General features: G+C 39.1%; 2 protein-coding genes across 2 annotated transcripts; one reads left to right on the top strand and one right to left on the bottom strand.

The window, feature by feature from the left end:
* Positions 1–2,829: 2,829 nt before the first annotated feature.
* LOC309500115 (RWD domain-containing protein 2B-like) lies at positions 2,830–4,355 on the bottom strand (the record flags this gene model as incomplete). Its single annotated transcript, XM_082171680.1, has 2 exons — positions 2,830–3,288; positions 3,976–4,355. Coding segments are annotated over 2 exons (621 nt in total), but the record flags the coding sequence as incomplete, so codon positions are not given.
* A 1,166-nt stretch (positions 4,356–5,521) lies between these two features.
* On the top strand, positions 5,522–10,480 carry LOC309500114 (serine/threonine-protein kinase pim-2-like; the record flags this gene model as incomplete). The annotated part of the gene is made up of 7 exons (XM_082171679.1): positions 5,522–5,861; positions 6,379–6,570; positions 6,879–7,024; positions 7,177–7,555; positions 7,780–7,956; positions 8,075–8,163; positions 8,346–10,480. 7 exons carry the CDS (start codon positions 5,522–5,524, stop codon positions 8,352–8,354), a joined length of 1,332 nt encoding a protein of 443 aa, XP_082027805.1. The 3' UTR covers positions 8,355–10,480.
* Between the last annotated feature and the right edge of the window lie 1,814 nt (positions 10,481–12,294).

Genomic DNA, 12,294 nt, shown 5'->3' with positions numbered 1-12,294 from the left:
CCAGAGTGTGTTTGTGTGTGGGTTGGTGCTCAACTTTTAAGACCTGCCAATGAGATCGGATTACGGGATGCGATTCTACAGGGAGAACATTCTTCAGAAATACATTTCAGAGCCAAACACTCGAAGATCATAACTATATGATCAAAACAACATTAATCACACATGCATAATGGAATTGTACATATATTTAAAATAAATATTGCTTATCCTGAGTTACACACAAATGTTGGTCTCTTGGTGTGTGTGTGTGTGTGTGTGTGTGTGTGTGTGTGTGTGTGTGTGTGTGTGTGTGTGTGTGTGTGTGTGTGTGTGTGTGTGTGTGTGTGTGTGTGTGTGTGTGTGTGTGTGTGTGTCTGCGTTGGAATGTCATGAGGCTGTAAAGTCACAGGGAGTCCATGCTGAAATGGGGGTTTTAGAGGGTATTCTCCAAAACAGGGTTTCCTTATGTGACTCAAATGTCCCTCGGGGGAGCCACAAAGATGCAATTGTGACCGTTCAAGCAGACTTGGAGGTGCCATGAACAACTCGTTGTTTAAGGAGACAACGAAGGATGTGTTTGGAGATTGGGATTTACTAATTTGAACAGCATGTGACCGCATGTCATAGTCATTGTCGTTACAAAACTCATTCTGGTATGTACAATGTTGATGGGTCAGGGTCTGTGTCTGCCTGCTTATAGTAATTGGCATGTCTTCATTAATGGGTGTCTACGCCTGCGTGCCTCGAGTGAGGACAGTATAGGGCGCCTGCCAGTGTAAGGTAGCAGGAGGTGCAGAGAGATGCATATATGGGTGGAGCAGTAAATTCTGGTATACATTAGCTTTCAAACTGAGCACATCTAGGTTGTGATCTGTGATCATATCCTTAACAATTAATAAGTGCTTTAGTAGAAAGGGATCTAATATTCGGCAAGCCAAATGTAACACGTGTCAGGTCTGATGTGTCACGCTTGTATAGGGTTCAATATGCTTCGATATGGGCCAACTAATCAGAAGGTAAGGAGCAGCTACTGTAGAGAGGGAAACAACACAGCAGGAAGGTGAAAACCAAGAACTTCGTTTACTCGTTGGAATCTTGCATTCATTGAAGAATTTCTTAATTGCAATTTGTCTGGAGTATGTAAATCTCAATACTGTCATTTAACAACATACAATGTATTATAATGCTTATGATCAACTCTCTTTTTGAAATGTCAGGAAGTTGGACTCAAACAAATCAACTCAATTGAGAACAATTGTCATATACTTTGTACGAAAATGAAATAATAAAATAAAACTTCTTGAAAACTCAACAGACTCAGTTTGTTTATAACCCAATAAAATTGAAGGAAACAATAAACAATGTTCTCAAAACAAAATATTACAAACTCAATAACTCAAATCAGTCTTTTCAGTCAAATAAATCAAATATTCAAGATTCACTGAATTGATTCAGTTAATGTCAGTTCAGAATCAAATGACTCAGATCAAAAGATTTGTTGACTCTTTAGAATCGTTCAGTTCAGAATCAATGTCTCTCCGTTCAAAGCTCGAGGAAAAATATGCAAAAACAAAGTCTCAGTCCTGTTTGTCCAAAAACAAAAAGGAAAATATTTCTCATAACAGTTTCGATGAATTCAAAATCAAATTGTCTCCGTGGGTCGCTCGCCTTTTACATACGCTCAAATCTCACGTGTCCAGGATGGTGATCACAATTCCTCAGAAGAAACACACACACACACACACACACACACACACAAACAAACCCAGCCAAGGCAAGAATTTCACATCTTATTCAATAAGAAGATAATTTGCGGTGCTTTAGTGCTCCGTGTATCTACATCGGCCTTTATTCTCGATTCTCTGCCTCGTCTTTTTCTCACTTCGGCATCAGCTCTTCAGACTTATCACTTTCACTCAGAAATGTAATCTTTTGATTGCATTCAAGTTTCTTTTTCTCAATATCTATCTTTAGATGCGGAGTATCCCTGGAGATCACTCAGTGTGTATCTGCTTCGTCTGACTCGCTCGCTCTCTCTCAATGTCTCTGAGCGAGCGGCAGTGTCGCCGGCGCAGTCTCCATTGGCTCGTTGGAGTGTCAATCAATGCAGCACGATCAATAATTGGACAGAACACTTTCTCTTCTAAAGCACTCGTTTTTCTCTCTTATTCTCTTTTTCTTAATTTTCCCATCTTTTTACATATCTTTCAACTCTTTTACTGGTAGCCTGGATCAACTAGGTTACAAAAACTTTATCAATTGTTAATTTAAGTGATCTCCAGAATCCTTGCAATAGAGAGTAACAGTCAGGTTTTGGAAGTAAAACTCTCCATAGGGAAATTGATTTTTGGCGATAACATATTGCAACTGGTATCTAAAATAATTATTTCTAAAATGACCGTGTTTAACAGCGTCTTTAGCTCTGCTCACTCCCATGAAGCACTATGAATGATGTAATCAAGTCAGTCTCCCTATGCCCTCAAAATACTTAAATATTTGTTCATAATGCTTCGTGGGATTGTAGTTCTTTTCCTCACTAAAGCCGTTAAGTACACGGTCTTGTTCTTTTGCATTTTTGTCCAATTTTCAAATACTTTTTTGCTTTAAATCAAAGTTTGTGATGTTATGATTCACCTCATAGCTGGTTGGTTTGGTTCATTGCTTATGATACTTTAAAAAATGAATGGAAAAAATACTTCCAGAACCAACGCCACTGAAAAAGTGGGCAGGCACTAATGCACCAAGAGAGAAAACAACATTGTGTTCCATAAAAGGAAGATAAACTACATTTGAAGTGAATTTCTAAAAGAAAAAAAAATCCAAAGACAGCACAGTGAAATAAACCATCTTTATGAAGATAAGAAATTTGAGGATTGATGACAGGTCCATCCTTTAGACACAACAGTGATGCAGAACTACAACCCTACTAATGTGTTTGGATTGCACATTTCATTGCCTTTACTATAAAATTGGTTTCCTGTTTTAACATTTTTAATGTCTTCAATATTTAGCCTAAAAATAAGGCAAAAATAGAAATGATGTGCACACAAACAGACACAGACAAACTATTATCTCCCCTCAATCCCAAAGTACATTTGAAAGATACCAGCACATCCTTTGTCATTAAGGAACTGATAAAGCTGTCCAAGGTCCATATGGTTTCCTCTGGTCCCGTGAGGGTCAAAAATGGCTTCATGAAATCCAGTGAACTTGCGAAGGGAGTCAGTTCTCTCCTCTATCGAGCTGTTTTCCAAAGGGACATCCTCTCTGTGACGAATCATAATTCTTTTCCATGTTAAAACTTTCACCCTGAAAATATATTTTAAAAAATGCACCAATAATAAAAATCTGCTTTGCCATCACAGGAATATATATTTTAAAATATATTTAAATATAAAAGTTATTTTAAATTGTAATATCAAATAAATTTATTTGCATTTATAAATGTAATTTTATCAAATAAATGCAGCCTTGGTGAACATAAGGGACTTCTTTCAAAACATAAAAAAAAAAATCTCCTTCAAACTTTTGACCGGTAGTTTAATATAATATAATAATTAATAACAATTTGAAAATTAAACTAAGATTGTTTGTGTCAACCATAAAGTACGGTCAATTATTAGCTGCAGAGAACATTAAACCATCAAAATTAAAAGTTAATCTACTGTAGCCTATATGAATTTGGGAGATCGCCTATATCAGGGGGTTACAAACTTATATTAGCAAATTTAAGCACTTAAACATATGTCTAAGTTCAAGAAATATTTTATAGTCATCCCAACAGCCATGAAACGCATACACACACAGGCCCCTAACATAATAAATGAGATCCTTATTTTGGACCTAACAAGTATAGTCACACACACACAGGCACACAAACAAAACCTAGCCTATTTTAAATTAGGTATTAAACTCATCTTTGGTATTTTGAGTTTGCACTCAAAAGGCGTGTTCACAAAAGAGTAAGAGTAGACCCTATTGATTTTCAATTCATACCTGGCCCAGAACTCATCACAAGCAGACTGCAGACCCTCCACACACACAATACCAGGCTTTCCCGGCATACTGAACCCAGAAAGGTTCAGCTCCTTTGCCCATTCCAGAATGTTGTTCCTCTTCATCTTATTGTAGATATGATGGCTGTAGATCCAGAGTCTAGTGAAGGTCTCTTTTGACTGCATTGAAACATTTTCCTTCTTGGGATCGCAGACAGGAGCACTTTTACTGATATATCCTTGTGTATTTTCATTGATCCACTGCACATCAGACAGAATACACACATCACCACTGCAGTTTTCAGACAGGAAGGTGTTGAGGTTGGAGTGAAGCAGCATCTGCTGGGATCTAGTGAGCTCAGAACATCTGAAAAGGGCAAAAAATTATTATCCTAGTAAAAATCCAGAAGAAATCCATTTGAAATATTTATAATAACTTGGATCCTAACGGGAATTCAGATACATTTTATCAGGGTTCCTCAAATCCGGCCCTGGAGGGACTCAGCGTTCGTACAGATTTTTGAGTGAAATTCAAGCACTAAAGTAAAGTCATTTGTGGTGATTTATATGATTAAATCATCGTAGGTCAGCAGCAAAGGCACTGGTAGATTAAGTGAGAAATCCATAAAGTATGTTTTATGTATTAAATCATTGCATTATTTGCATACAATTCTGTAATTGTATTCTATTGTGCATTTTTGTTAATTTTGAGGAATACTGAATCTGTTTGGTGAGTGTCAGAGGAGAAAAAACACTTGCAGAAAACAGCATCTGTTGTTACTATATTTAAGCATCATTCGCATACATTTTGCTATGAATATAATTCCAACCAATCGTTCCACGAACCTAGTTACATATCTTTTCTTATTCTAAAATAAAAATTAACTACTGCATTACTGCATTAGCTACAGTAAAACAAAGGCTTTTGCTATTATTTAGTCATTATTATAAAGTCAGAATTGTGTGTTATAAAGTCAGAATTGTGAGATATAAACTATTCTGAGGTAAAAAAAAAAAAAAAAAAGCTACAGAAATAAGTAGCCTATATAAATGGCTGCTATTTTGCATGAGTTTATTTGTAATTGCAAGAAAGAAAGAAAGAAAGAAAGAAAGAAAGAAAGAAAGAAAGAAAGAAAGAAAGAAAGAAAGAAAGAAAGAAAGAAAGAAAGAAAGAAAGAAAGAAAGAAAGAAAGAAAGAAAGAAAGAAAGAAAGAAAGAAAGAAAGAAAGAAAGAAAGAAAGAAAGAAAGAGAGAGAGAGGGCAGAGATGAGGTTAGGAATGAAAAGTCAGTAAGCCTATGTTGTTTCTTCATTCACTGTGACCTATGCACTGGATGGCCAATTTCACATGTAGGCTATTTTGTGTATTTTCAAAATACAAAATACTGTATTTGTATTTAAATAAATTATGACATCATAGAATGTTGAGGACAAAAGCGTGAAACTCCCTGATCACTTTGTAGCGAGTAAGGAGTTCAGATATCAACAGTGTTTTTGCAGTTCTTGCGGTGTGTTTGCATTTGTTGATAGCGGTTTATCGTATTGATTATGGGACAGCGACACTTTCGGAGAGTGGGAGTTGACGGAGGAGGAGAGTGTGTGCCCGGGATAAACCCCCGAACAACACTGACACCCACCGACCACAAGGCGGAGCTCCATCCTCGTCCCGACGAGACGCCTGTGGTGGGCATCGGTAAAGCGGAGAGAAAGGAGAGAGGGAAAGAGAAATCAAAGAATAAGGGGCAGAAAAGGAGGACATTTCGGGAGTTTGCCTCTTTTTTCTTTTGTTCGTCTCGCCCCAAATCCACCAAAGCTCAGGGTGAGCAGGTGGAGCAGTGTGAGGTGGACCAGGACACTGATGAAGCCCCATCCAGGAGATGTACTGATGGTAAATTGAGCTCTGAACAACACAAACTCTCTTTTACACTCTTGTAAAACACTCTTTTATTATCTTTTTTTTTTTTTTTTTTTTTACTATTTTGATCACACGAGCAGTGCGCTTGGTTTTTTTATGTTACTAGGCAACCACCGAAACAGTTGTGCTGTCAGTCAAGTAAACGTCAAATCAGCCTTTTATTAACTTTATTTACTTTCTGTTAAAACTGTGGTAGTTGGTTCGTGAAGTCGTTAAGCTCCTGGTAACCCGCGGTAAAACGCGAGGCGCTTGGGGCTTATTAACAGCGCGCAGAACTCTCACTGCCATTGGAAACCAATTGAAAAAAACGCGTCACGTGTGATCGGGTCCAATCATTTGCACACAATATAAAAAACCCACATCACACATTATAAAAAGGCAGATAAATGAATTCCACGATGTGATGAATGTTTGAATATAGATGAAATATAGTTTGAAGATGTGGCGGATGATTTTAAAACAAGCTTGTGGTTTATATTCCTCTCTTTAGATCAGATTTCTTTACAGGACATCTTTACTGCAGAGGATAATGATCATCAGGAACCTCCTTCCAGTCGTCCTGAAGTCCCCCCCACTGCCGAAAACCAGCAAGAGGAGGACATCAAGCCTCAAGATCAGGACAGTCCAGCCAGTTCATCATCAGGTGACACTGGATCACAGCTGGACAGTCACAAGATCGAGGGTGAGTTTACTGCAAGTTTACTGTCTGACATAAAATATAACACACACACACTCTCTCTGAAAGTGAATATGTATATAGGAAAGCATATGTTTTAAATAATCCAGCTGATACTGCTGTAAGGTTTCTTTTAGTTGTTTTTTTTGGCTTTTTTTGCAGTTCACTTAAATAGTCATGCGACAAATGAATTTTTAAAAGAACAAATATTACAAATATATTTCCCTATTAACATTTCATCAGAAAGTATGGCCTCACTGCAGGACACTGCTGTATTAAACAATAAACAAATAAAAATAATTATGTTTTAATAGATCACATCTTCTCGAAATACGCCATTGGCAGGAAATTGGGGGAAGGAGGTTTTGGCTCTGTATTTGAAGGGACCCGTTGCAAGGACGGCCTCATGGTAGCTGTGAAATTCACAGCGAAGAGAAAGAGCCAGCAATACACCAGCCTTGTACGTATCATACTTGTCTCTATGTTGGCAATTTATAACATTTGAATGTAAATCACAGTGCAAATATTTCAATAGATAGACAGACTGGGCTAAATCCTTATTTGAGAAACCAATCCTATGTCTAACAATAATAAAAACTGTAATTCTTCTAGCCTGACCATCCCAAACCAGTTCCACTTGAGGTGGCCCTGACAGTAATGGCCAATCAAGGCCCAAGCTGTGGCCACATTATTAAGGTGCTGGACTGGCAGGATCATCTCGACCAGTACATCATGGTCTTAGAATGGCCCTTACCCTGCATGGACATGCACAGCCTTTGGAAGCGTAAGAGAGGCCGCTTCAGTGAGGGATTGGCCCGCCACTTCATGCAGCAGGTGATTCACGCTGCTGCCCTGTGCTGTTCCAGGGGTGTGCTTCACAGAGACATCAAAATGCAGAACCTCCTGGTCAACACAGAGACCCTGGAGGTCAAATTGATCGATTTCGGCTGCGGGGACCTCATGAAAAGATCAGCCTACAAATACTACTCTGGTATGTGTTATTATTTAAAATATACATTTTGGGATTTAAACTCTAGTGACCAGTTACATCACATTACATTCTCAGACATCACACAGTGAGATATTAACAATACACTAACAAAACTATCAAAGAATAATCAATATTAATATAATTTTTGTTGACTAAAATTAAATGCCATTTCAGTTAAATTGAGAAAAAGCAAGCTTACACGTGTGACAAACTCCTATCTCCAGGCACAGCAAGGTATTGCCCTCCTGAGTACTTAGAGAAGGGCAAGTACTTTGCGAAGCAGGCAACGGTGTGGTCGCTGGGGGTGCTGCTGTTTGCCATGATCACCGGCCATTTCCCAAACAGCAGAGATATCGCTTTGATGGACCCTGATGTCTGGTTCGAGCCGGGCTTCTCAGATGGTTAGTACAAAAAAGATGTTCTAATGGATAATGCAGGAATCTTTCCCATTTTTACAGCTTAGAGAACAAGTGTAAAGTTGAAGGAAATAATTAGACAACTCTCAATCTTTCTGCACAGAATGCTGTCGCTTTATTCGAGGTTGCCTCCAGAGTAAACCAAAGCGGAGACTCCATCTGGTTAAGCTGCTCTCCCATGACTGGTTCAAGGTACTGAGTCTAAGACAAGCTAAAAAGATTTTGAAGGCTATTTGTTAATTTGGCTTGATTATGGACATCAGCTTATTTACATTACCATTCAGTACCTGCTGTAACTGTCATATACTGAGTCCTTATACATGGCACAGATGTATTTTATACCTAATGAAAAATGCTTTCTAATTGTGTTTCAGGTCATGTAGAGGGTTTAGCCTTGCGTCTGGCGGGCTGACACAGATGACCCCTCCATCTCTCCAGCCTCAGCGTCTTGCAGGGCTGGCAGGCCTCGGTTGCGTCTGGCGCCTTGGCTTGAGGTGGTAGTTTTAGCGTCTTGCGGAACTACTCGCCTAGTGATGTATATTGTAAATAGTTCACCCAGAGCTCTCTATTCAGCCCGTCCCACAAGTTCCTCGCCCTGCCGCCCTAGAAGTTTCTACCACTGGCATCCGGGTCCCAGAGAGGGGGTTTCACATAGCTCTCTTTCTCAGCTGCCTTGGGCCCAGCGATCCTGTCAGGGCTGCTCCAGAATTCCCAGTGAAGACAGCCATAAAGTTTCCCATCACTGCTGCTCCAAAACCTGCCGAGGCCCCACAGAAATCACTGTGAAGGTTCATTCTGCTGCAACTCCAGTCCCTGCTTCGGTTCTAGAGCTCCGTGTCAAAGAAGCTCAGGTTGCTAAGCTTTCCAGAGGTTCCTGACATGACCACAAATTTTCCTCCCAATGGTGCAGAGGTCAGAATAACCTAGCAAATTACATACCCATTTAAAATCTTCCATTTATGTCTAAAATACTAGAAAAAGTTGTGTCCGCTCAATTGTGCTCTTTCTTGCAAGAAAATGATATCTATGAAAAATTTCAGTCAGGATTCAGGCCGCATCATAGCACAGAAACTGCTCTCGTTAAAATTACAAATGATTTACTTCTAGCTTCTGACCAAGGCTGTATCTCAATACTAGTTTTACTCGATCTTAGCGCTGCGTTCGACACTATAGATCACAAAATACTCTTAGATCGACTACAAAACTACACTGGTGTTCATGGACAGGCATTAAGCTGCATGTAAAATATTACAAACTCAATAACTCAAATCAGTCTTTTCAGTCAAATAAATCAAATATTCAAGATTCACTGAATTGATTCAGTTAATGTCAGTTCAGAATCAAATGACTCAGATCAAAAGATTTGTTGACTCTTTAGAATCGTTCAGTTCAGAATCAATGTCTCTCCGTTCAAAGCTCGAGGAAAAATATGCAAAAACAAAGTCTCAGTCCTGTTTGTCCAAAAACAAAAAGGAAAATATTTCTCATACCAGTTTCGATGAATTCAAGATCAAAGTTCAACAATCAAATTGTCTCCGTGGGTTGCTCGCCTTTTACATACGCTCATATCTCACGTGTCCAGGATGGTGATCACAATTTCTCAGAAGAAACACACACACACAAAAACCCAGCCATGTTTGATACATTAAAACCAACATTCAAACCACCACTTAAATAGACATGCCAGCAATCAGTGTAATTGGAAAGAGTGGAACAATTTTTATCATTCTAAGCCAATCAAATACCTTATAGGAAATTAACAGCATGGTAAATAAATAAAAAAAGGATTTGTATAAACATATATAATGTGTGTGTGAGAACGGTCAAATAGGAAAAATGACGCATGTAATTTCAAAGTGAAGGCTTAGAATAGACCCTATACTTAAAATCACTTCTTTTTTTCTTCTTCTTTGACAACCAACCAATCACAGTCTTCAAAAGATTGTGTCATACATAGCAACGGGGTCAACCCCGCCTCCTTACTAAGATGAAAGTTTTTGTCTTTTCCTTACTCAGAGTTGCCCTCAGATCAGTCCCGACTCCCGACCAATATAACACCATTTCTATCATCTCTACACTGGTTACCTATTAAGTTCCGTATCAATTACAAAGTATTACTACTGACCTATAAAGCCCTAAATGGTTTAGCTCCTGGGTATTTAACGGAACTTCTATCACCCTAATACAATCCATCGCACTCTTTAAGATCACTAAATTCGAGGCTTCTGGTCATTCCTAGGATATCTAAGTCCACTAAAGGAGGGAGGGCGTTTTCACATTTAGCTCCTAAACATTCACATAATACTTACCTTTTATACTACAGTTGAGTAAGATTGAATGCATTAATGTTATGAACAGCAGCTATGCTAATTATTTCCCATCTGCTTTTCTGTCGTTATCTCGGGACGCTAGTCCCGAGGTAAATAGAGTTCGTCAGCTCCAGTTTGTATCCAGCCTCTTATGGAAACTTCAGATGCCCCGACGCCCGTGAGGAGACGACTCGACTCGACGCCCGTGAGGAGACGACTCGACTCGACGCCCGTGAGGAGACGACTCGACTCGACGCCCGTGAGGAGAGACGACTCGACTCGACGCCCGTGAGGAGACGACTCGACGCCCGTGAGGAGACGACTCGACTCGACGCCCGTGAGGAGACGACTCGACTCGACGCCCGTGAGGAGACGACTCGACTCGACGCCCGTGAGGAGACGACTCGACTCGACGCCCGTGAGGAGACGACTCGACTCGACGCCCGTGAGGAGACGACTCGACTCGACGCCCGTGAGGAGACGACTCGACTCGACGCCCGTGAGGAGACGACTCGACGACGGCGATATTTTATGCCCTAAATTAATACATGATTAACTAACTGTATTTTTCTATGTACATTTCTGAAATGCACTTTCTATAAAGCTGCTTTGAAACAATATGTATTGTGAAAAGCGCTGTACAAATAAATTTGAATTGAATTGAATTGAATTTATTGCCATTTGCTTTCTTTCTTCATTGTCTCATTTCCTTAATGTGGCTTTACAATTGCTGCATATTGCTAGTGTCTACAATCAAACAAAATTAACTTTACTGATACAAATCATTATAATAATAATTATACATTCACATAACCATAAAGAAAATCTTTAACCAAATTAGTTATCAAATTAATATCAATACAAAAGGTTTAAATAAACTTACAAAGTCATAGACGCAGCAAGCAGAGGAGCAAACAGTCAGCACAAAGAGAGACACACTAGTGAGGTTGATTGGTAATTATCCTCAGGTGAAGAAAGTTCCAGGAAGTGGGCGTGTCTCCCAATAGAGTGACAGGAGAGTGACTAATTGGGATTTTTAACATAATAGCTTTGTCCATCAGGGAGACAGAGACATCAAACCACTGTCATTCAGTAGAGGAGGACAGGGGACAACTTTCACAACCTCTCCTTTCACCCCTACTGGCTGAAATGGGTATTGCATGCTAAAATTAACATTCTTTTAGTAACAACTTTGTCCATCAGGGAGACAGAGACATCAAACCACTGTTATGTTGTAGTGCAGTGGCATCAAACCACTGTCATTTTGACGTTTTATATTTATAACAGTAATTAATTTATTTCCTAGCGCGAGGCAGCAATCAGGGCAGCTATTAGCCGAGACTGTTGTTGTGGTGCTCCCGCAGACACGCACTGTAGCTGAACGCGGCAGAACGAAACCTCACAAAGAGTGAAATCCTGAATGAAAATCCTTTAAGTGCTTCGATTATGTTTATATCTCCATAATTGCTTCTAGTAAAATATTAGGAGTTCGAGTTCCTATATCAAAAGTTGCATTAACTACATACCCAGTGTAATGATTAGAAGAGTAGGCCTACGTTTGTCAACGTTTTTTGCTTGCTTGCTAGCTGTATGTGTGAAGCCAAATGATCTGCCAACCACGGAAGCTTGTTTCCACCACAGAGTAACAGAGTGAAAATTATAAAAGGTAATGGCAACTTTTAAATCTCACAATTCAGATTTTTTTTCTCACAATTGCGAGTTTACATCTCACAATTCTGACTTTTTATCTCAGAATTACATGATATAAAGTCGTAATTGCAGGTTATTAAGTCAGAATTGCATGATATAAAGTTGCAAAATTGCGTGTTATAAAGTCAGAATTATGAGATATAAACTCACAATTGCGAGAAATATACTTGAAATTCTGACTTTTTTTCTCAGAATTGCATGTTTATATCCTGCAATTCTGACTTTATAATACGCAATTGGGAGATATTAAGTCAGAATTGCATGATATAAAGTCGCAGTTGCATGTTATAAAGTCAGAATTGTG

This window comes from Leuciscus leuciscus, assembly GCF_965113295.1.
Source record: "Leuciscus leuciscus genome assembly, chromosome: 5".
Taxonomy (NCBI): Eukaryota; Metazoa; Chordata; class Actinopteri; order Cypriniformes; family Leuciscidae; genus Leuciscus; species Leuciscus leuciscus.
The sequence above is the reverse complement of the archived record's forward strand: the minus strand, read 5'-3'. Positions and strand labels throughout refer to the sequence as shown.